General features: G+C 42.4%; 1 protein-coding gene across 2 annotated transcripts in view; it reads right to left on the reverse strand.

The window, feature by feature from the left end:
• Window positions 1–17273: 17273 nt before the first annotated feature.
• The window catches only part of scarb1 (scavenger receptor class B, member 1), a 177698-nt gene continuing 168568 nt past the window's right edge, over window positions 17274–26403 (reverse strand). For both annotated transcript variants that reach the window (XM_068006246.1, XM_068006245.1), the window contains one exon: window positions 17274–24839. In XM_068006246.1, the coding sequence (XP_067862347.1) occupies window positions 24729–24839 (111 nt within the window). In that variant the 3' untranslated portion in view covers window positions 17274–24728. The remainder of the gene's footprint in view (window positions 24840–26403) is intronic.

Below are 26403 nucleotides of genomic sequence, written 5' to 3' on the forward strand. Positions count from 1 at the left end.
TCTCAGTCTTCTGCTGCTCAGGTCCACCGCCGCTCTGGGGAAAAAGTTAGGAAAAGCAAGGAAAAGCAGCACCTCCTTCCCCCACTTCACCGAACTCCCACACTCACCAAACTCTCAGCTGTTCACTCTGTGCTCCACTGCACTCCGTGCAGTAGATAGGGAGAAACGGTTTTCAGTGGCAGGAAGGTTGGTAACCAGAAGACACAGATTGAAGGTAATTGGCAAAAGAACCAGAGGAGAGATGAGGAAATTTTATTTTACGCAGTGAGCTATGAGGATCTGAAATGCGCTGCCTGAAAGGGCGGTGGAAGCAGGTTCAATAGTAACTTTCAAAACAGAATTGGATAAATACTTGAAAAGGAAAAATTTGCAGGGCTGTAGGGAAAGAGTAGGGGGAGTGGGACTAATTGGATAGCTCTTTCACAGAGGCATGATGGGCCGAATGGCCTCCTTCTGTGCTGTATGACTCTATGAAAAGGAGTTTAGGAGATGAAGAAGCAAGTTCAGGAGCAGAACTTCACGAGTGGAAAACTCTGGATTACTCATCCAGCCCCAGGCTAGAACAGGGATGGATGGGACGATTAGGGAGCTGAACATGTGCTAACGCAGTGGTTTCAGTGAGAAGGATTCCATTCTATGGGGTGTTGCACCAGTTCTGGAGAAGGTGGTAGTTATTCTGCAACGTTGGGCAACATCTGAACAGGGAGGGAGCAAATGAACTGGCAAAATGGACAAAAAGGGGACTGAAGAGTATTTAAAGTAGGAAGGCAGGGAGCAGGGAAAATAAAAGCAATCAAAGAGCAAGGAAAGAAGGTGGAACTAGATGAGGTAAATGTACCAACCAAAAGAACTTATTAAAAAGGGTAGATTGTAGAACGAATAAAAGGAGCAGACGAGGATAATGAAATCTGCCAGGTCTATGCAGGAAAAGACTGAGATAAGGGAATGAGGCGCTAACTCGGACAAAATAAATCAAGGAAAAGGAGTAGCATTAGATACGCAAAGAAGATAAAACTGCAGTATTGCAGTGTTCAAAGTGTGGGAAATAATGTGGGGGAATTAGAAGCAGTCATGTCATAGGAAGATATAAATTTAGTAGCACCAACAGAACATTGGCTGCAAACTATGCAGGAAACAAAAATAAATATTTTGGGTTCTAATATATTTAGGAGGGACAGAATAGGTAAGAAAGGAAGGAGGAGTGGCAATATTGGTGAAGGAGAGACTACCTGCTGGGGAGAGGAGGTTCAGACAGAGTCGATATGATTAGAGATCAAAGATAAAATGGGATCGTGCCATTAATGGCATTGTACAACAGACCCCCTAATTATGGGTGGCTGCAGGGATGGTGTAGGAGGGAGGGATTTAGATTCCTGGGACATTGGGACCGGTTCTGGGGAAGGTGGGACCTGTACAAGCGTGACGGGTTACACCCGAGCAGGACCGGGACCGATGCCCTCGCGGGGGTGTTTGCTAGTGCTGTTGGGGAAGGTTTAAACTAGAATAGCAGGGGGATGGGAACCTGAGCAGGGAGACAGAGGAGGGGGAAACAAGGATAGAAACAAAAGACAGAAAGGGAAGAAGCAATAGTGGAAGGCAGAGAAAACAAGGGCGAAAAACAAATAGGGCCATAGTGCAAAATAAAACTAAGATGACTAGTAATCTTAAAAAGACAAGTCTAAAGGCATTGTGTCTTAATGCGCGGAGCATTCGCAATAAGGTCGATGAATTAACAGCGCAGATAGATATTAACGGTTATGATATAGTTGCGATTACGGAGACATGGCTGCAGGGTGACCAAGGATGGGAACTGAACATCCAGGGGTATTCAATATTTAGGAAGGACAGGCAAAAAGGGAAAGGAGGTGGGGTAGCGTTGTTAGTAAAGGAGGAAATCAATGCAAGTGAGGAAGGATATTGGCTCGGAAAATCACAATGTGGAATCTGTATGGGTGGAGCTAAGAAACACCAAGGGGCAGAAAACATTGGTGGGGGTTGTCTATAGGCCCCCAAACAGTAGTGGAGATGTAGGGGAGGGCATTAAACAGGAAATTAGAGACGCATGCAAGAAGGGTACAACTATAATCATGGGTGACTTTAATCTACATATAGATTGGTCAAACCAAATTAGCAATAATAGTGGGGGAGGAATTCCTGGAGTGTGTACGTGATGGTTTTCTAGACCAATACGTTGAGGAACCAACTAGAGAACAGGCGATCCTAGATTGGGTATTGTGTAATGAGAAAGGATTAATTAACAATCTTGTTGTGCGGGGTCCCTTAGGGAAGAGCGACCATAACATGAAAGAATTCCTCATTAAGATGAAAAGTGAAGTAGTTGAATCCGAAACTAGGGTCCTGAATCTAAATAAAGGAAATTACGAAAGTATGAGGTGCGAGTCGGCTATGATAGATTGGGGAACTTTACTAAAAGGGATGACGGTGGATAGGCAATGGCTAATATTTAAAGAACGTGTGCAGGAATTACAACAATTATTCATTCCTGTCTGGCGCAAAAATAAAACAGGAAAGGTGGCTCAACCGTGGCTTACAAAGGAAATTACGGAGAGTATTAGATCCAAAGAGGAGACATAAAAAATTGCCAGAAAAAGCGGCAAGCCTGAGGATTGGGAGCAGTTCAGAATTCAGCAAAGGAGGACAAAGAGATTGATTAAGAGGGGAAAATAGAATGAGAGTAAACTAGCAGGGAACATAAAAACTGACTATAAACGCTTCTATAAATATGTCAAGAGAAAAAGATTAGTGAAGACAAATGTCGGTCCCTTACAGTCAGAAATGGGGGAAATTATAATAGGGAACAAAGAATTGGCAGAACAATTAAACACATACTTTGGTTCTGTCTTCACAAAGGAGGACACAAATAACCCCCCCAAAATGTTAGGGAACCAAGGGTCTAGTGAGAGGGAGGAACTGAAGGAAACCAGTATTAGTAAAAAAAAGTGCTAGGGAAATTAATGGGGCTAAAGGCTGACAAATCCCCAGGGCCTGATAATCTACATCCCAGAGTACTAAAGGAAGTAACCCTGGAAATAGTGGATGCATTGGTGATCATCTTCCAAAATTCTATAGACTCTGGAACAGTTCCTACAGATTGGAGGGTGGCAAATGTAACCCCACTATTTAAAAAAGGAGGGAGCGAAAAAACAGGGAATTACAGACCAGTTAGCCTAACATCAGTAGTGAGGAAAATGCTAGAGTCCATTATAAAAGATGTGATAACAGAACACTTGGAGGGCATTAGTGGGATTGGACAAAGTCAGCATGGGTTAGTGAAAGGGAAATCATGCTTAACAAATCTACTGGAGTTTTTTGAGGATGTAACTAGTAGAATAGATAGGGGAGAACCAGTGAATGTGGTGTATTTGGATTGTCAGAAGGCTTTTGATAAGGTCCCACACAAGAGGCTAGTGTGCAAAATTAAAGCACATGGGATTGGGGGGAATATACTGGCATGGATTGAGAATTGTTGACAGACAGGAAACAGAGAGTAGGAATAAACGGGTCTTTTTCCGGGTGGCAGGCAGTGACTAGTGGGGTACCGCAGGGATCAGTGCTTGGGCCCCAGCTATTCACAATATATATCAATGATTTGGATGAGGGAACTGAATGTAACATTTACAAGTTTGCAGATGACACAAAGCTGGGATTGAATGTGAGCTGTGAGGAGGATGCAAAGAGGCTCCAATGTGATTTGGACAAGTTGGGTGAGTGGGCAAAAACATGGCAGATGCAGTAGAACGTGGATAAATGTGAGGTTATCCACTTTGGTTGTAAAAACAGAAAGGCAGATTATTATCTGAATGGTGATAGATTGGGAAAAGGGGAGGTGCAACGAGACCTGGGTGTCCTTGTACACCAGTCGCTGAAAGCGAGCATTCAGGTGCAGCAAGCAGTTAGGAAGGTGAATGGTATGTTGGCCTTCATTGCAAGAGGATTTGAGTACAGGAGCAGGGATGTCTTACTGCAGTTATACAGGGCCTTGGTGAGACCACATCTGGAGTATTGTGTGCAGTTTTGGTCTCCTTATCTGAGGAAGGTTGTCCTTGCCATGGAGGGAGTGCAACAAAGGTTTACCAGACTGATTCCTGGGATGGCAGGACTGACGTATGAGGAGAGATTGGGTCGACTAGGCCTATATTCACTAGAGTTTAGAAGAATGAGAGGTGATCTCATCGAAACATATAAAATTCTAACAGGACCAGACAGACTAGATGCAGGGAGGATGTTCCCGATGGCTGGGGAGTCCAGAACCAGAGGTTACAGTCTCAGGATACGGGGTATGCCATTTAGAACCGAGATGAGGAGAAATTTCTTCACTCAGAGGGTGATGAACCTGTGGAATTCTCTACCACAGGAGGCAGTGGAGGCCAAGTCATTAAATGTATTCAAGAAGGAGATAGATATATTTCTTAATGCTGAAGGGACAAGGGATATGGGGAAAAAGTGGGAACAGGGTACTGAGTTAGACGATCAGCCATGATAATTTTGAATGGCGGAGCAGGCCCGAAGGTTCGAATGGCCGACTCTTGCTCCTATTTTCTATGTTTCTATTTTTCCATGGGAGGAAAATGGAAGAGGAAATCTATAGACAGACCAGGGAAATGAATATGATACTTAAGAAATACTTTGCTACAGTGTTTACAATAGAGAAGCATATTGGGAAATGAATCAGAGCAGATAAGAGAAGCAAGCATAGAGGAGCATCTAGGCACTAGTGATCACAACATAATAAGGTTTAAGATAATGATTTAGAAAGACATAAGACAGACAAAAACCAAGGTAAAAGACTGGGAAAAAAAACTAATGATGAGGGGATGAGGATGGAATTAGGGAAGGTAAACTGGAAAAAAAACTGTAAAACAAGAGATAGAACAGCATGGGAAATATTTTAAAAAGTGATCAATAGTATTCATAAGAAATATATTCCATTAAAAAACAAACTAGCCAATAACGAGACACCATGGATGAATAAAGAGATAAAGGGTAAAATTGAATCTTTAAAAAAGGCATACATTAAATACATAGACAATAAAGGAGAGGATGACAAAAAGGAATCCAAAGAGGTTAGAAAGAAGTTTTTAAAAAGCAATTAGGAAAGCAAAGAGGAACTACAAAATGTAATTATCAATATAAAAAGAAATAACAAACAGAAAAGTAAGATAGGGCTAGGGCCACTAAGGGATACACACAATAAACTCACAGGTAATTTTGAGGGACTTCAGTTATGAGGATAGACTGGAGAAGCTGGGGTTCTCCTTGGAGCAGAGAACATTAAAAGGAATTTAATAGGGGTGTTCAAAATAATGAGAGGTTTTGATAGAGTAAATAAGGAGGCACTGTTTCCACTGGCAGGAGGGTCGGTAACCAGAGGACGCAGATTTAAGATAATTGGCAAAAGAACCAGAGAGGAGACGAGTAGAATTTTGTTTTACGAGTTGTTATGATCTGGAATGCGCTGCCTGAAAGGGCGGTGGAAGCAGATTCAATCGTAACTTTCAAAAGGGAATTGGATAAATACTTGAAAAGGAGAAATTTACAGGGCTCTGGGGAAAGAACAGGAGAGTGGGACTAATTGGATAGCTCTTTCAAAGAGCCGGCACAGGCACGATGGGCCTTCTGTGCTGTATGATTCTACGACTGTGAAATGACAGAAATACTGATAATGGGGAAGAGGTGACTCCTGAATTGGTTAAAAGCAAGCTCTGTTCCCAGCAGCCACAGGAAATTTATACAGCACCTTTCACGACCTCAGGACTTCCCAAAGCGCTTTACAGCCAATGGAATACTTTGTTTCATGTTTCAGCAGGCCTGGACAGAGGTGGCTGAGAGGATCAGTGTCCCCAGAACCTGGCTTCAGTGTAGAAGAGCTTCAATAATCTCGCAAGAGCAGCAAGGGTGATTGCAGCTCTTCACCTCTCTCAACACCCTGACAACATTCCTTTTACCCCCTTCCCCATCACTCAACAATTCCCTCCCCTTTATCACACCCTTCAGCATACAATCACAAGGGCACAATGCAACACCTCTTTCTCATTCCAACCACATTCACATCTTCCTTTCCTCTCATCGCACTGCACACCAATCACATCTGAGCACTTGCACAACCACCAACTCCTCCCAGCATGCCTTTCTCACTTGATATTCAGCACCTCTCCATCCTCATTCCATCTTGCTTCTTCTCCAGCTCTCAACACGTACACTACATGCACAAGTCCCACACACCTCCACTTACCTTCTCAGCAGCCACTCACTAACTCTCACCCCCTCTTTCTGCAGAAACAAGACAGAGCATAAAGCGAGAGGACAAAGATGGGTGAAGGAGTCTCCAATATCAAGCCCTGGAGATCAATGGACCAGGCAGAGGCATGAGCATCAGGGAACGCGAGTCGGGGAACGTGATGCTGTGACCGGTGTCTGCATTTCACTGCATCCCTTCATTCACCTCAGCCCATATGCAGCAAGCTTTACATCTGCAAGCTACATTCTCAAGACTCCTGCTAATGTCTAGCTTCTGCCATCCTAACTCTTGTTCCTTTTCTAGTTTTCCATGGTCTTCTGAGCAGCAAGAGGCTCCTGCAGAAGAACAGACCCTGGAGGACAATCCCTCAAAGAATTCAGCATTCAAGCGTTCAATGCCTCCCAGGCGCCAGCTGAGACACTGGTTCTCTGCCTGAGTTAGATAGTGAGGCAGAGGGCTCTGAACATGGTGTAAAACTCTGCACCAGTGAGCCAGTCTTGTGAGTATAAATCCCTTATAGGACGTCTCCTTAAAGGCAAAATTGTAGTCAGAATAATAGGTGTTCACGGCCAAACCAGATTAGTGAGTCTAGAGATACAATTGCAGTTTCTATTTACAGGACAGCAGAGGTCAGAAAAACAGCCGGGCTCCTGCACAACACCAGCAGTACAGTCAGCAATCTGTTAAAGGTGATGCTGCGGCACTGATAGGAAATTGGTTAAGAACATAAGAAATAGGAGCAGGTGCAGGCCATACGGCCCCTGCCCCCTAGTTCTAGACTCTCCAGCCAGGGGAAACAACATCTCAGCATCTTCCCTGTCAAGCCACTTCAGAATCTTATATGTTACAATGAGATCACCTCTCATTCTTCTAAACTCCAGAGAGTATAGGCCCATTCTACTCAATCTCCCCTCAGGACAACTCTCTCATCCCAGGAATCAATCTAGTGAACCTTCGTTGCACCGCCTCCAAGGCGAGTATATCCTTCCTTAGATAAGGAGACCAAAACTGTACACAGTACTCCAGGTGAGGTCTCACCAAAGCCCTGTACAATTGTAGTAAGACTTCCTTACTCTTGTACTCCAACCCCCTTGCAATAAAGGCCAACAGAGAATTTGCTTTCCTAATTGCCTGCTGTACCTGCATGTTAACTTTCTGTGTTTCTTGTTCGAGGACACTCAAGTCTCTCTGAACACCAACATTTAATAGTTTCTCATCATTTAAAAATTATTCTGTTTTTCTATTCTTCCTACAAAAGTGAATAACCTCACATTTCCCTACATTATACTCCATCTGCCACCTTCTTGCCCACTCACTTAACCTGTCTATTAAGAAAGGAGGGAGAGAGAAAACAGGGAACTACAGACCTGTTAGCCTGACATCAGTAGTAGGGAAAATGCTGGAATCCATTATAAAGGATGTGATAACAGGACACTTAAAAAATAATAATAGGATTTGGCAGAGTCAACATGGATTTATGAAAGGGAAATCATGTTTGATAAACCTATTGGAGTTCTTTGAGGATGTAACTAGTAGAATAGATAAGGAGGAACCAGTGGATGTGGTGCATTTGGATTTTTAGAAGGCTTTCGATAAGGTCCCACACAGGAGGTTGGTGAACAAAGTTAGAGCACGTGGAATTGGGGGTAATATACTGGCATGGATTGAGAATTGGTTAACAGACAGAAAACAGAGTAGGAATAAACGGGTCTTTTTCAGGTTGGCAGACTGTGACTAGTGGAGTACCGCAGGGATCGGTAAACTTGTGGACAAGAAAAATAGGAAGAGTGGTTAACAGTGAAGAGGACTGTAAGTGACTTTGGGAGCTGAAGATCAGTGCTGGAGACAATTTTCATTGTAAAATAATGGAATTTGCTATAATGGGACAAGGAATAAAGGGGAGTTTAAAAATCTAAATGACAGCTCACATTTTGATAAAATGATGAATTACCATTTTAATTAAACTACATGGGGAAGTGTGCAAGGAATTAATTAGACTACATGGGGAAGTGTGCAAGGAATTAATCGGACTTCACGGGGAAGTGTGCAAGGAAGTGTGCAAGAAATTAATTAGACTACATGGGGAAGTGTGCGTGCAAGGAATTAGACTACACAAGGAAGTGTGCACAGAATTAATTAAACTACAAGGGATAGTGTGCAAGGAATGAATTAGACTACACGGGATAGTGTGCACAGAATTAATCAGACTACACAGGATAGTGTGCAAGGAATTAATTAGACTACACAGGGAAGTGTGCACACAATTGATTAGACTACACAAGGAAATGTGCACAGAATTAACTGGACTACACGGGATAGTGTGCACAGAATTAATTCGACTACATGGGGAAGTGTGCAGGGAATTAGAATAGAATCATAGAAATCTACGTTACAGGAGGAGGAATTTCGACCCATCGTGTCTGTGCCAGCTTTCCAGCTCTTGGTTCATGGCCTTTTAGGTTGCGGCACTTCAAGTGTACATCCAAGCACCTTTTTTATTGGATGAGGGTTTCTGCCTCTACCATCCTTTCAGGCAGTGAGTTCCAGACCCCCACCATCCTCTGGGTGGTAAAATCTTTTCCTCAGCTCCCCTCTAATCCTTCTACCAATTACTTTAAATCTATGCCCCCTGGTTATTGACCTCTCTGCTAAGGGAAATAGGTCCTCCCTATCCACTCTATCTAGGCCCCTCATAATTTTATACACCTCAATTAAATCTCCCCTCTGCCTCCTCTGTTCCAAAGAAAACAACTCCAGCCTATCCAATCTTTCCTCATAGCTAAAATACTCCAGTCCTGGCAACATCCTCATGTATCTCCTCTGCACCCTCTCTAGTGCAATTACATCTTTCCTGTAATGTGGTGACCACAACTGCTCGCAGTACTCTAGCTGTGGCCTAACTAGTGTTTTATATCTAGCATAACCTCCCTGCTCTTGTATTCAATGCCTTGGCTAATAAAGGAAATTATCCCGTATGCCTTCTTAACCACCTTATCTACCTGTCTTGCTACCTTCAGGGATCTGTGGACATGCACTCCAAGGTCCCTCTGTTCCTCTACACCTCTCAGTATCCTCCCATTTTTATTGTGTATTCCCTTGCCTTGTTTGCCCTCCCTAAATGCATTACCTCACACTTCTCCAGACTGAATTCCATTTGCCACTCTTCTGCCCATCTGACCAGTCCATTGATATCTTCCTGCAGTCTACAGCTTTCCTCCTATCAACCCCCACATGGCCAATTTTTGTATCATCTGCAAACTCCTTAATCGTGCCCCCTACATTTAAAACTAAATCATTAATATATACCACAAAAAGCAAGGTACCTAGTACTGAGCCCTGCGGAACCCCACTGGAAACAGCCTTCCAGTCACAAAAACACCCGTCAACAATTACCCTTTGCTTCCTGCCACTGAGCCAATTTTGGATCCAACTTGCCACATTCTCTTGGATCCCATGGGCTTTTACTTTTTTGACCAGTCTGCCACGTGGGACCTTGTCAAAAAGCCTTGCGGAAATCCACGTAGATTACATCAAACACGCTACCATCATCGACCCTCCTTCTTACCTCCTCCAAAAATTCAATCAAGTTAGTCAGACACGACCTTCCCTTAACAAATCCATGCTGACTGTCCTTGATTAATCCGTGCCTTTCTAAATGACGATTAATCCTTTCCCTCAGAATTGTTTGCAATAATTTGCCCACCACCGAGGTTAGGCTGACTGGCCTATAATTACTCGGTCTATCTCCCTTTTTAAACAACGGTACAACATTAGCAGTCCTCCAGTTCTCCGGCACCACGCCTGTTACCAGAGAGGATTGGAAAATGATGGTCAGAGCCTCCGTTATTTCCTCTCCTGCTTCTTTTAACAGCCTGGGATACATTTCATCCGGGCGTGGCGATTTATCTACTTTCAAATATGCTAATCCCCTTAATACTTTCTCTCTCACTATGTTTATCACATCCAATATTTCTTATTCCTCCTCCTGAACGACAATGTCAGCATCGTCCCCCTCTTTTGTGAAGACAGACGCAAAGTATTCATTAAGAACCATCCCCACATCTTCCGCCTCCACACATGGGGTACTTTTTGATCTCTAATAGGCCCTACTCGTTCCTTAGTTATCCCCTTGCTCTTTATGTATTTATAAAGTATCTTTGGGTTTTCCCTGCCAATATTTTTTCATGCCCTCTCTTTGCTTTTCTAATTTCCTTTTTAATTTCACCCCTGCACTTTCTATACTCCTTTAGGCTTTCTGTAGTATTGAGCTCTCGGTGTCTGACATAAGCTTTCCTTTTTTGCCTTATCTTACCCTGTATGCTCCTTGACATCCAGGGGGCTCTAGATTTGGCAGTCCCACTCTTTGTCTTTGTGGGAACATGTTTACTCTTCACCCCTTGAATCTCCCCCTTGAATCACCCCTTGAATGCCTCCCACTGCTCTGACACTGATTTACCTTCAAGTAGCTGTTTCCAGTCCATTTTCGCTAAATCACTTCTCAGCTTAGTAAAACTGGCCTTTCCCCAATTGAGAACTTTAACTCCTGTTCTATCTTTGTCCTTTTCCATAACTATGCTAAATCTAACTGAACTTTGGTCACTACCACCAAAATGCTCTCCCATTGTTACTCCTTCCACCTCCCCAGCTTCATTCCCTAAAACTAAATCCAGAACTGACTAAAAAAAGGTTTTCCTGAATGCAATTTAAGAATTTTGTGCCCTCGATACCCTCCACACTGTTTGTGGGAGGATAGAAGATTGGGAATTCTTCAAAAGACAGCAAAAAGTAACTAAAGGATTGATTAAGAAAGGGAAGTTAGATTATGAAAAGAAATTAGCAAAAAATATAAAAACAGATAGCAAGAGTTTCTATAGTTATATAAAAAGAAAAAGGGTGGCTAAGGCAAACATAGGTCCCTTAAAGGATGAGACCGGGAAATTAATGGTGGGAAACATGGAGATGGCAAAAATGCTGAACAAATATTTTGTTTCAGTCTTTACAGTAGAGGACACTAAGAATATCCCAACACTGGACAAACAGGGGACTCTCGGGGGGGAGGAGCTAAATACGATTAAAATCACTCAGGAGATGGTACTCAGTAAAATAATGGGACTCAAGGCGGATAAATCCCCTGGACCTGATGGCTTCCATCCTAGGGTCTTGAGGGAAGTGGCAGTAGGGATTGTGGATGCTTTGGTGATAGTTTTCCAAAATTCCCTGGACTCAGGAGAGGTCCCGGCAGATTGGAAAACTGCTAATGTAACACCGTTATTTAAAAAGGGTAGTAGGCAGAAGGCTGGAAATTATAGGCCAGTTAGCTTAACATCTGTGGTGGGTAAAATTTTGGAGTCTATTATTAAGGAGACAGTAACGGAACATTTAGATAAGCATAATTTAATAGGACAAAGTCAGCATGGCTTTATGAAGGGGAAGTCATGTCTGACAAATTTGCTTGAGTTCTTCGAGGATATAACGTATAGGGTGGATAAAGGGGAACCAGTGGACATAGTGTATTTAGACTTCCAGAAGGCATTCGACAAGGTGCCACATAAAAGATTATTACTTAAGATAAAAAATCACGGGATTAGGGGTAATATTCTGGCATGGGTGGAGGATTGGTTATCGAACAGGAAGCAGAGAGTTGGGATAAATGGTTCATTTTCGGACTGGCAACCAGTAACCAGTGGTGTTCCACAAGGGTCGGTGCTGGGTCCCCAACTCTTTACAATCTATATTAACGATTTGGAGGAGGGGACCGAGTGCAACATATCAAAATTTGCAGATGATACAAAGATGGGATGGAAAGTAGAGAGTGAGGAGGACATAAAAAACCTGCAAGGGGATATAGACAGGTTGGGTGAGTGGGCGGAGATTTGGCAGATGCAATATAATATTGGAAAATGTGAGGTTATGCACTTTGGCAGGAAAAATCAGAGAGCAAGTTATTTTCTTAATGGCGAGAGACTGGAAAGTACTGCAGTACAAAGGGATCTGGGGGTCCTAGTGCAAAAAAATCAAAAAGTTGGTATGCAGGTGCAGCAGGTGATCAAGAAAGCCAACGGAATGTTGGCTTTTATTGCTAGGGGGATAGAATATAAAAACAAGGAGGTATTGCTGCAGTTATATAAGGTATTGGTGAGACCGCACCTGGAATACTGCATACAGTTTTGGTCTCCATACTTAAGAAAAGACATACTTGCTCTCGAGGCAGTACAAAGAAGGTTCACTCGGTTAATCCCGGGGATGAGGGGGCGGACATATGAGGAGAGGTTGAGTAGATTGGGACTCTACTCATTGGAGTTCAGAAGAATGAGAGGCGATCTTATTGAAACATATAAGATTGTGAAGGGTCTTGATCGGGTGGATGCAGTAAGGATGTTCCCAAAGATGGGTGAAACTAGAACTAGGGGGCATAATCTTAGAATAAGGGGCTGCTCTTTCAAAACTGAGATGAGGAGAAACTTCTTCACTCAGAGGGTGGTAGGTCTGTGGAATTTGCTGCCCCAGGAAGCTGTGGAAGCTACATCATTAAATAAATTTAAAACAGAAATAGACAGTTTCCTAGAAGTAAAGGGAATTAGGGGTTATGGGGAGCGGGCAGGAAATTGGACATGAAGCTGAGTTTGGATCGGTCAATGCCCTGTGGGTGGCGGAGAGGGCCCAGGGGCTATGTGGCCGGGTCCTGCTCCGACTTCTTGTGTTCTTTAGATTTGTGGTTGGGATCAGATCAGCCATGATCTTATTGAATGGCGGAGCAGGCTCGAGGGGCCGATTGGCCTACTCCTGCTCCTATTTCTTATGTTCTTATGTTCTTATGTATCCCAGTTAATATTAGGATAGCTGAAATCCTTTATTGATCCCTCTGCTAAGGGAAATAGGCCCTCCCTATCCACTCTATCTAGGCCCATCATAATTTTATAAACCTCAATTAAATCTCCCCTCAGCCTCCTCTGTTCCAAAGAAAACAACCCCAGCCTATCCAATCTTTCCTCATAGCTAAAATTCTCCAGTCCTGGCAACATCCTCGTAAATCTCCTCTGTACCCTCTCTAGTGCAATCACAACTTTCCTGTAATGTGGTGACCAGAACTGTACGCAGTATTCTAACTGTTTCCAGTCCACTTTTGCTAAATCACATCTCAGCTTAGTAAAATTGGCCTTTCTGCATTTGAGAACCTTTACCCCTGGTCTATCTTTGTCCTTTTCCATAACTATGCTAAGTCTAATTGAATTATGATCACTACCACCAAAATGCTCTCCCAGTGATGCTCCTTCCACCTGCCCAACTTCATTCCATTAAAATTAGTGCAGAACTGCCCCCTCTCTTGTTGGGCTTGCTACGTACTGGCTAAAAGAATTCTCATGAATGTATTTTAAAAATTCTGCGCCCTCTATACCTTTTACACTGATTCTATCCCAGTTAATCAGGGATAGTCAACATGGCTTTGTCAAGGGAAGATCATGTCTGACTAATTTGATTGAATTTTTTGAGGGGGTGACTAGGCGTGTGGATGAGGGTAACGCAGTGGATGTGGTATACATGGATTTCAGTAAGGCCTTCGATAAAGTCCCCCACAGGAGACTGGTCAAGAAGGTACGAGCCCATGGAATCCAGGGTGCCTTGGCACTTTGGATACAAAACTGGCTTAGTGGCAGAAGGCAGAGGGTGATGGCCGAAGGTTGTTTTTGTGACTGGAAGCCTGTGGCCAGTGGGGTACCACAGGGATCGGTGCTGGGTCCCTTGCTGTTTGTGGTCTACATTAATGACTTGGATATGAATGTAAAAGGTATGATCAGTAAGTTCGCTGATGATACAAAGATTGGTAGGGTGGTAAATAGCGAGGAGGATAGCCTCAGTCTGCAGGACGATATAGATGGGTTGGTCAGATGGGCGGAACAGTGGCAAATGGAATTTAACCCGGAAAAGTGCGAGGTGATGCACTTTGGAGGGACTAACAAGGCAAGGGAATACACAATGAATGGGAGGACCCTAGGCAAGACAGAGGGTCAGAGGGATCTTGGTGTGCAAGTTCACAGATCCCTGAAGGCGGCGGAACAGGTAGATAAGGTGGTAAAGAAGGCATATGGGATACTTGCCTTTATTAGCCGAGGCATAGAATATAAGAGCAAGGAGGTTATGATGGAGCTGTATAAAACACTGGTTAGGCCACAGCTGGAGTACTGTGTGCAGTTCTGGTCGCCACACTACAGGAAGGATGTGATCGCTTTGGAGAGGGTGCAGAGGAGATTCACCAGGATGTTACCAGGGCTTGACCGCTTCAGCTATGAAGAGAGACTGGGAAGATTGGGTTTGTTTTCCTTGGAGCAGAGGAGGCTGAGGGGGGACATGATTGAGGTGTACAAAATTATGAGGGGCACAGATAGGATGGATACTAAGGAGCTTTTTCCCTTCGTTGAGGGTTCTATAACAAGGGGACATAGATTCAAGGTAAAAGGCGGGAGGTTTAGAGGGGATTTGAGAAAGAACTTTTTCACCCAGAGGGTGGTTGGAGTCTGGAACTCACTGTCTGAAAGGGTTGTGGAGGCAGGAACCCTCACAACATTCAAGAAGCATTTGGATGAGCACTTGAAATGCCATAGCATACAAGGCTACGGACCAAATGCTGGAATATGGGATTAGAGTAGACAGGGCTGATGGCCGGCGCGGACACGATGGGCCGAAGGGCCTCTATCCGTGCTGTATAACTCTATGACTCTAATATTCGGGTTGTTGAAATCCCCCACTATTGCTGCCCTATTGTTTTTCCACTTCTCAGAAATTTGCCCACATATTTGCTCTTCTATCTCCCTCTGACTGGGGGTCTATAGTACAGTCCCAGCAGTGTGATTGCCCCTTTTTGTCCTTCAGCTCAACCCATATGACCTCATTTGATAATCCTTCCAACATACCATCACTCCTCATGGCTGTAATTGTTTCTTTAATATTGCCACCCCCCCTTCCTTTTTTATCCCCCTCCCTATCTCGTCTGAAAACCCTATAACCAGAAATGTTGAGCTGCCATTCCTGCCCTTCTTTAAGCCATGTTTTAGTAATAGCTAAGATATCAAACTTCCACATGTCTATCTGTGCCCTCAGCTCATCTGCCTTATTCACTAGACTCCTTGCATTGAAGTAAATACCATTAAGCACTTTTTTTGTCTATTATCTGACCTTTGTTTTCTCTGCCTTCCAAACTCGCTTACTAATTTTCTGTCTTCCATTTCCAGCTCTGCTTTTTTCCCTTCTGAATCTATGGTCAGGTTCCCATCCCCCTGCCAAGCTAGTTTATTGCCTCCCCAATAGCACGAGCAAACCTCCCCGCGAGGTTATTGATCCCAGCCCTTAGTTGCAACCCGTCCGGCTTGTACACCTCCTCCAGAACCGGTCCCAATGCCCCAGGAATCTAAACCCCTCCCTCCTGCACCATCTCTCCATCCACGCATTTATCTGCTCTATCTTCCTATTTCTATACTCACTAGCGCTTATCACCGGGAGTAATCCGGAGATTACTACCTTTGAGGTCCTGCTTCTTAATCTCTTTCCTAGCTCCTTAAAATCTGCCTCCAAGATCTCATCCCTCTTTCTACCTATGTCATTGGTACCGATATGGACCACGACCTCTGGCTGTTCACCCTCCCCCCCAGAATGTTCTGCAGCCGCTCAGTAACATCCTTGACCCTGGCACCAGGGAGACAATATACCTGGAATCATGTCTGTGGCTGGCGAAAACGCCCGTCTGCTCCCCTAACTATGGAATCCCCATCACTATTGCTTTCCTGACCTTCCTCTTCCTCCTCCACCCCCGTACAGCTGAGTCACCCATGGTGCCGTGGACTTGGCTCTGGCTGTACACCTCTGAAGAACCATCGCCCTCACCAGTACTCAGAACTGAATACTGGTTAGAGAGCGAGGTGCACTCAGGGGACTCCTGCACTACCTGCCTAGTCGTCTTATCTGTCCGGTGGTCACCCATTCCCTCTCTGCCTGCACACTCTTAAGCTGCGGGGTGACCACCTCCTGAAACGTGCTATCCACATAGCTCTCAGCCTCGTGAATGCACTGCAGTGACGCCAGCCGCTGCTCAAGCTCCGAAATCCAGAGCTTCAGCTCCTCCAGCTGACGACACTTCCTGCATCTGTGGTTGTCCAGGACAGGGAAGCATCCTGGAGTTCCCATGTGGCACAGGATGTGCATTTGACGGGACTGAGGTGCTCTGCCATGCCTCTATTTATTAGACTACAAACTAAAGGGAATTAGGGGTTACGGGGAGCGGGCAGGAAATTGGATATGAATTTAGATTTGAGGTTAGGATCAGATCAGCCATGATCTTATTGAATGGCGGAGCAGGCTCGAGGGGCCGATTGGCCTACTCCTGCTCCTATTTCTTATGTTCTTATGTTCTTAAACTTACCAGAAATAAATATAAGGCTTGTCCCTGATCTCGACAAAAAAAAACACTCACCAATCTGCTCCTCCCCTTGTGCTGATTTACTTTAGGTGTTTTTTCACCTCTCTCCCCTCTCCACGCTCTCTCTCCTCTCTCCTCTCTTGCTCCTCCTTTTATCGCTGATCCTGCACTCTGCTCTCAGTCTCCTCTCTCGCTCCTTCCTAATTAATTAGTACCTTCCCTTTAACCATGTTCGTTACTACTTTAAGAACCTCAGGTCAGGAACAGCAATTCTGTAAATGTATTGTTTAAATGAATATCCCATCAACTGGAACAAAAGCTGAAAATGCTGGAAACATTCAGCAGGGCAGAGATCATCTGTGGAAAGAAAGGATAAGACAACGGTTCTGTATATTTCAATATAAGGTGTCGATCTGAACAACCAAAGAATAGCGATGGCAGTAAAATGGAAAAGTATATAATGAGCTGATGCAGGATCATTTCAGAAAACCAGTAATTTAGCAAACTGTGTTTTAGTGAAGGGACAAATGGGAATGGAAATCAATTATTGACAAGTTTAAATTAAATCAAGAGCTTTCTGAACAAAGATGCATTTAATTGACAGCATTTACCAATTATTACTTTAATTATTTTCAATGTTGATGAAAGCATTAGGTCCATAAAATATACATTAAAAATGTAATCAACTTCCTATCATTGAATAGCACAAGACACAAGAGTGAGGTTCATTCAACAGAATAAGATAACGTATATTTACTGTGGGTTTCAGTATTCAGGGCAAAGTGGAGCCTGTCACTAAGATGGCCCTGCTGTGGTAGAGCCAAAATAAGGCACAATTTTGAGTTGGTTCCTACCAGATAACATACATTTAATAAGTTCGTTAAGGTTTTTGTGGTCAGCCCATACACAGTCATTGATTTTGAGATGCAATGATGCTGTTAACAATCATTTTACTATAGGTCTTGGGTAATCAAAGGCCAATTACTGATCAATCCAGCATTGGACAGACTGATGTAAAGGTGGATGTAACCTGGCTGAAGGTTAATGGCTGCACTTTGGAGTATTAGGAACAGGAGGAGGCCATTCAGCCCCTTGAGTCTGTTCCGCCATTCAATGAGATTATGCCTGATCTGAATCTTAACTCCATCCACCTGCCTTGGCTCCATATCCCATAATACCCTTGACTAGCAAAAATCTATCGATCTCAGATTTTAAATTATTAATTGAGCCAGCATCTACTGCTCTTTGTGGGAGAGAGTTCCACATTTCTACCGCCCTTTGTATGAAGTGTTTCCTAACGTCTCTCCTGAATGGCCTGGCTCTGATTTTAAAGTTAGATCCCCTTGTCCTAGACTCCCCCACCAGCAGAAAAAGTTTCTCTCTGCCTACCCTATCAAAATCCTCAATCAAATCACCCCTTAACTTTCTGTAATCCAGGGAATACAAACCTCGTTTACGTAATCTCTCCTCATAATTTTTTTTTATTCGTTCATGGGATGTGGGTGTCGCTGGCGAGGCCGGCATTTATTGCCCATCCCTAACCCTTGGAGCCCTGGTAACATTCGGGTGAATCTGCGCTGCGCTCCTTCCAAGGCCAATATATCCTTTCTAAGGTGCGGTGCCCAGAACTGTACACAGTACTCCAGATGTGGCCTAACCAGGGCTTTGTGTAGCTGCAGCAAAACTTCCTCCTCTTTATATTCTAGCCCTCGAGTTATAAAGGCTAATAGTCCATTAGCCTTTTTGATTATTTTCTTTACCTATTATGTTTTAGTGATCTGTATATATGGACCCTTAAATCTTTTTTGACCTCCACTGTTCCAAGCTTTTCACTATTTAAAAAATACTCAGATCGATCCTTTTTTGGTCAAAAATGGATGACCTCACACTTATCTGCATTGAAATCCACCCGCCACAGTTTTGTTCACTCACTTAATTTATCAATGTTTTTGTAAAACAAACTATTCAAAATGTTTTAACACATCAGTTTACAAAATAAATATTGCTGTTAGAGGGCAAATGCCTTAAAAGCGTAGATACACGACAGAGAGGGAATGGTTGGGAAGGTAGGCAGGCAGGTATCCAACTCCCAGAAGTTACACTGACCCAGCAATGGTCCTGCTACAGTAATCAATATGAGGGCACCTCATTTCCACAGGATCAGCAAGTGCCCCATACTGCTGAAAACTCCAGCATCCACTGTTTGAGAGGGGGCGCGGGCACGAGAGGGGGCGCGAGGGGCAAGGGAGCGTCCGGTCTCCATGGAGAAAAGATGTAGGCGTCCCCTTTGGTAAGGGAATCAGATACTATATTTTCTGTGTGTCAGGGGTCCGGCCCATTTCCTTGACCTAAACCCCACCCCCACCACAAGTTATGACCCACTTGAATCCTTCTTACAGCCAGAATTCCTCATCTCACTCTGCGTACCCGCCTCCCATTAGGCCTGAAGATGCAGGAGCTCCCAGTGTGGGTCCCCACCCCCTCCAGTCAGTAGCCTTATTTGGGGTGGGCAGATCCTGCAAACCCTCCCACCCATACAAGAGTTTCTGGCCGTTCTACTGGACTCCTGGAAGATCAGCAAGCGTAAATTCAGCCGTGTACTTTCCTTCATCGTCGCAGGGACATAATCCTGGAACTCCCTCCCTGACAGCATTGTGGGAGCACCTTCACCACACAGACTGCTGCAGTTTAAGGAGAACGCTCACCATCACCTTCTCAAGGGGCAACTAGAGATGGGAAATAAATGACAGCTTTGCCAGCGACACCCACATTCAGAGAATGAATTTTAATAATTCAAGGCCAATTTTTATTAAATGATTAAAATATATGCAAACCAATTTTTTTTACAAAAGATATGGATACCACTCAGAAAATGTACATTTGGCAGTAAATTTCAGACCAAAAGGAGTTTCTTTTGTGAAAACTATTTCACCTGGCATATATAATAATTGTACAAAGTTTTTGTTATATATTAGGGTAAATATTTCCAAAACCCTAGTTCCGCTGGTCACAGTGCTCCACTAACATTAGATTTAAAATGCTTAGAGCATCTGCCCTCATACAATGACAGGTCAGCCAGAAGCCCAGAAAAAGAAGGTTGCACTCTTACTGATGGTGCAGTCAATTTTAGGTTTTAAAAAAAAGGCAACATTTAATTCATCCAAAAGTTAAACTTGTCTATTAAAAGGTTTACTAGTTGTATTTTACAAGTATTCTTGGCAGGTCAGGTGTGTAGATGACAGGTGCAAAAAGTAATCAGAAAGGCTGATGGAATGTTGGTCTTTATCTCAAGGGGGCTGGAATACAAAAGTGAGGCAGTTATGCTTTAGTTGTACAGAGCCTTGATCAGACCCCATCTGGAGACTGTGTTCAATTTTGGGCACCGCACCTCAGGAAGGATATACTGGCCTTAGAGGAAGTGCAGCGCAGATTCACCAGAATGATACCAAGGCTTGAAGGGTTAAATAACAAGGACAGGTTGCATAAACTTGGGTTGTATTCCAATGAGTTTGGACGGTTGAGGGGTGATTTCCTCTGGTGCAGGAAATCTAGAACAAGAGGGCATAATCTTAAAATTAGAGCCAGGCCATTCAAGAGTGAAATCAGGAAGCAATTTTTCACTCAAAGAGCAATGGAAATCTGGAACTCTATCCTCCAAAAGGCTGCGGATGCTGGGAGTCAATTAAAATTTTCAAGACTGAAATCGATAGATTTTTGTTGGGTAAGAGTATCGAGGGATATGGAGCAAAGGCAGGAAAATGGAGTTGAGGTACAGATCAGCCATGATCTGACTGAATGGCGGAGCAGGCTCAAGGGGCTGAATGGCCTCCTGCTGTTCCTATGACAACAATGATAATTGATCGATAGCTTGGGTATGGGATTTAACATACCCTAAATGTGACCTAAAATACACTTTCCACAGCAAAAGAGGATGATTAACAAAAAGGATGAATCAATGATATTTTAGAATACTTTAGTGGGAACACTGCCATGGTTGCAATATTAGTAATAATGCCATGAAATGAGTTGTTACAGATTAAGTAAATGTTCACTGCTACTTATTTATGCATCAAGTTAAATTCATAAAATGGAATGCAATTTCTAATGCCTAAGATATGATCTTTTGCTACAAGGGAAAATGTAATATGTTTGCAATGGAGTATGAAATGGTTCAGCCATTGAGACAATCAGGGTTCGGTCCTACTCAGTCACAGCTGAATGCAACAAAATGTAACCCTTAGGGAAACAATTTCCACCTTTCTTTAAAATTATCAACACATTAGTAAATGGTATAAAATTGTATTACCCTAGTCTCTTGGTTCGACCAGTAATTCCTATCACCTCCATTTTGTGAACGAATTGACCAAATTTACCTCGCAGTTTTACCATTAAGCAATGCACACAGAGCTGTACAACTAATTCAAACACATCCTAGTATCTAACACTCATAATCCCATCACCTCCTCTTTTTGAATCAGCTGGCCAGGAGTTTGCATTCTACAAGGTAATTGTAGCAATTGTAGGTACCTGGAATGTAGGGGTGTCAATAACCTGTTAAACTGATGTGGTCACACTTCAGTGGGATACAAAAAAATAAAAATCACTGATAACATTGCACCTGAAACATCTTTCTACAAAGATACTTAAAACACTTAAAATATACAACAAATACTTGAACAATTCAGATCGAGATTCCGTCTCCAAACTCATAGGGTCTTAAACCAAAATTTTGACCTGAATTTCACAAGCTCGTTGCCAGCTCTGTATTTCCAGAATTTGGGGTTTTATTTCAGATTCTCAGTGTTTGGAGTTTTTCTTTCAAGCATAAATTAGCAGCTGGTCTGTGGAACTTCTATTCCCAAGTTAAGATGTACCATATTGAAGGGAAATACCTTTTTAAAAAAAACACATTTTCATAGAACTTTTTTATAATAATGTGCAAGTGACTGCCTGAGTGTGTAATTGAGCATATTCATAAAAGATACATGCTTCAAAACATCTCAGACACTGTCAGCTAATCCAATGACTGAAACTAATTTTCGATAACCAAATTACTCCCAGGTAGTTACTTTCTCAAACTTGAATGCCATTAACAGGACTGTAATACTGGAATGTCTGGTGTAGTTTATACCAAGAGTCTGTAGCCAATGAAAGATTGGACAGCAAGGTCCCACAAACAGCAATGAGATGAATGGTCAATTTGTTTTTTGGTAGTGTTAAGTGAGGGAAGAGTATTCGAAAGGTCACTTGTAAAAACCTCTGCTCTTTGAATAATGCCACTTGAACCACCAGATTGGGCCTTATTTTAATGTCTGAACCAAAGGATGTACCTGCAAAAATGTTTGAACTCCTTCAATCCTGCATGGTGTCAGCCTCCATTACGAACATACGAATTAAGAACAGGAGTAGGCCATTCGGCCCCTTGAGCCTGCGCTGACATTTGATAAGAGCATGGCTGATCTGATTGTGACCTCAACCCTACTTTCCCGTCTACTATAACCTTTGACTCCCTTGTTAATCAGGAATCTATCTAACTCAGCCTTAAAAATATTCAGTGACCCGGCCTCCACCGCTCTCTGGGGAAGGGAGTTCCACAGACTCACGGCCCTCAGAGAAAAAATTTCTCCTCATCACCGTCTTAAATGGGTGGCCCCTTATTTTTAAACTGTGGCCCCCAGTTCTAGTCTCTCCCACAAGGGGAAACATCCTCTCATCATCTACCCCTTCTACTCCCCTCAGGATCTTATATGTTTCAATAAGATCACCTCTCATTCTTCTAAACTCCAGTGTATACAGGCCCAACTTGTTCAACCTTTCCTCATAAGATAATCCTCCCATCCCAGGAATCAGTTGAGTGAACCTTCTCTGAACCGCCTCCAAAGCAATTATGTCCTTTCTTAAATAAGGAGACCAAAACTGCACACAGTATTCTGGATGTGGTCTCACCAATGCCCTGTACAACTGGAGCAAAACATCTCTACTTTTATATTCCATTCCCCTTGCAATAAATGACAACATTCCATTTGCCTTCCTAATCACTTGCTGTACCTGCAGACTAACTTTTTGTGATTCATGTATTATGACACCCAGATCCCTCTGTACCTCAGAGTTCTGCAATCTCTCTCCATTTAAGTAATATACTGCTTTTCTATTCCTCTGGCCAAAGTGGACACGTTCACATTTTCCCACATTATACACCATCTGCCAAATTTTTGCCCACTCACTTAACCTATCTATATCCCTTTGTAGACTCCTTATGTCCTCTTTACAACTTACTTTCCTACCTACCTTTGTGACATCAGCAAATTTAGCAACCATACATTCGGTCCCTTCATCCAAGTCATTGATATAGATTGTAAATAGTTGAGGCCCCAGCACTGATCTCTGTGGCTCTCCACTCGTTACATTTTGCCAACCTGAAAATGACCCATTTATGCCTACTCTCTGTTTCCTGTTAGCTAACCAATCCTTTATCCATGCTAATATGTTACCCCCTACACCATGAGCTCTTATTTTGTGTAGTAGCCTTTGATGTGGCACCTTGTCAAAAGCCTTCTGGAAATCCAAGTACACCACATCCACAGGATCCCCTTTATCCACGTTGCTTGTTACTTCCTCAAAGAACTCTAATAAATTAGTCAAACACAAAGCTGTGTTGACTCTGCCTGATTGCATTGAGATTTTCTAAGTGCCCTGCTACAACCTCCTCAATAATAGATTCTACAATTTTTCCTATGACAGATGTTAAGCTAACTGGCCTGTAGTTTCCTGCTTTCTGTCTCCATCCTTTCTTGAACAGAGGAGTTACATTCGCTATTTTCCAATCTGATGGGACCCTTCCAGAATCTAGGGATTTTTGGAAAATTAATACCAATGCATCTACTATCTCTGCAGCCATTTCTTTTAAGACCCTAGGATGAAGTCCGTCAGGACCTGGGGACTTGTCAGCTTTTAGTTCTAATATTTTTTTCAAAACCCTTTTCCTGGTGTTTGAAAATGTTTTCAGTTCCTCCCTCCCTTTCACCTCTTGATTCACGATTATTTCCGGCATGTTATTTGTCTCCTCTACAGTGAAGACGGACGCAAAATATCTGTTCAATTCATCCGCCATTTCCTTATTCTCCATTATTAATTCCCCAGACTCACTCTCGAGAGGACCAACGCTCACTTTACTTACTCTTTTCCTTTTTAAATACCTGTGGAAACTCTTACTATCTGTTTTTATATTTCTTGCTAGCTTTCTCTCATACTCTAATTTCTCCCTCATTATTATTCATTTAGTCATTCTTTGCTGTTTTTTATATTCTGTCCAATCTTCTGACCTGCCACTAATCTTCGCAGAATTGTATGCTTTTTCTTTCAATTTGATACTATCTTTAACTTCCTTAGTTAGCCACGGATGGTACGTCCTTCCCCTAGAGTCTTTCTTTCTCACTGGAATGCATCTTTGTTGAGTGTTATGAAATATCTCATTAAATGTCTGCCACTGCATCTCTACTGACAAATCCCTTAACCTAAGTTTCCAGTTCACTTTAGCCAGCTCTGTCTTCATACCCTCATAATAGCCCTTATTTAAGTTTAAAACACTAGTCTTAGACTTACTCTTCTCTCTCTCAAACTGAATGTGAAATTCAATCATATTGTGATCACTGCTGCCTAGAGGCTCCTTTACAATTATGTACTCAAGGCCTCGAGTGGGATTTAAACCCATAATCTGCTACATAATCTGCTACCAGGCAAGCCCAGCGGATACTTTGATAAATTAATTACAATGATGCAATTTGTAACTAAACAGAACGTAAATGGTAAACAGTGACTTGCAATAAGCATTAGTGTAAAGTTTCTCCATACCGTACATATCTGCTCATCCCCAAGGAAACACGAGAAATATGTAAGTTGGCATATGGAAAAGTTTGAGCTAGCACACGAGGTATGTAATTAGTGCAAGTTAAAGAAAGAAAATCAATGGGAAATATAACAACTGCGCTCTGAATAGGAAATTAAACAAAAATTCAAACATTTTAAAATAGCATTTCTAAGTCCAAGTCAGTGCAGCAGATTTCAAGCTTGTTCGTGTGACATCTTATTGGAATCACGATGTAGGAGGACTGATCTTTCAGAAGTTCCTCGGTTTCCTTCATCGGTCCCAGAGGATGTCCCTTTGACACAAGTCTGAATAAAAATACAAAGTTATCAGTCAATTTGAACAATGCTTTAAATGAGAGGCAGATGGATAGTGAATAACGCACTGGACACCAAACGATATATAAAAAAAGTATTTCAACACTGAAAACCACACTGAAGGCATCATAGTTCCTTTATATTAATGTTAACTGCTATGTACAATAGATGTACCTACTGGGAGGAGATACTGAACCTAACAGAGTAAAAGATAATAACAGATTGAGATACTTTATGGCTGAATGAAATTTCATAATGATTTATCAAAAATTATTCAGAAAACTATTAGATAGGGTAACCACTAGTTAAAAAAAACTAGTTTAGTGGGATTTGCAAACCTTTAAATATTATTGTAGTATGATTCCAAGTGATTGACCTAATGCTATTAAATACTTAGGTAACAAATGACAAGGCATCAGTTAAAGATTTTCATGTATCAAGTTGGTATTTTAAAATACAAGATACAAGTATTTTAAATTTAATTATTGATTTGGTTATTTTGTACATCAAAAATTCGATACTGATTCTGTTTTTTTGTATAATATATATAAAAAAAGAGAGTAGGGGTTAAGGGTAGTTACTCAGACTGGCAGAAGGTGGGCAGTGATGTACCATAGGGAGCGATGCTGGGATCACTGTTGTTCACCATTTATATAAACTATTTGGACTCGTGAATGAGAAGTACAATTTCTAAGTTGGCAGATGACACCAAATTGAGGGGTATAGTTAACACTGAGGAAGACTACGACAAAATTCAAGACTACATTAATAAACTTTTGCAAAATGGGTGTGTAATTGGCAAATGAATTTCAATATAGATAAGCGTGAGGTGGTGCATTTTGTTAGGAAGAATAAGGAGGCCACATACTGCTTGGAAAATAAGAGTCTAAATGGGATAGAGGAGCAAATGGATCTAGGGGTACAGATACACAAATCATTAAAAGTAGAGACACAGGTTAATAAGATCATAAAAAAAGCAAACAAAGCACTGAGGTTCATTTCTAGGAGGGATAGAATTGAAAAGCAGAGAAGTTATGTTAAACTTATATAGAACCTTGGTCAGACCATACTTGGAGTACTGTGCACAGTTCTAGTCTCCATATTATAAAAAGGATGTAAAGGCACTGGAGAAGGTGCAAAAAAGATTTGCAAAGATGATACCAGAACAGAGAGGTTATACCTATCAAGAAAGACTGAACAGACTGGGGTTCTTTGCTCTAGAAAAGAGAAGACTGAGGGATGACCTGATGGAGGTCATTAAGATTATGAAAGGGTTTGATAGGGTAGACTTAGAGAAAATATTTCCACTTGTGGGGGAGACCAAAAGTAGGGGCTGTAAATACACGATGGTCACTAATAAATCCAATAGGGAATTCAGGAGAAACGTCTCGAGAAGTTGTAATGATCTGGAATGCACTGCCGAAAAGCGTGGTGGAAACAGATTCAATAGTAACTTTCAAAAGGGAATTGAATAAATACTTGAAGGGAAAAAAATTACAGGGCTATGGGGAAAGAGCAGGGGAATGGGACTAATTGGATAGCTCTTTCAAAGAGC

This window comes from Heptranchias perlo, chromosome 25 (genome assembly GCF_035084215.1).
Source record: "Heptranchias perlo isolate sHepPer1 chromosome 25, sHepPer1.hap1, whole genome shotgun sequence".
In the NCBI taxonomy this organism is placed as follows: Eukaryota; Metazoa; Chordata; class Chondrichthyes; order Hexanchiformes; family Hexanchidae; genus Heptranchias; species Heptranchias perlo.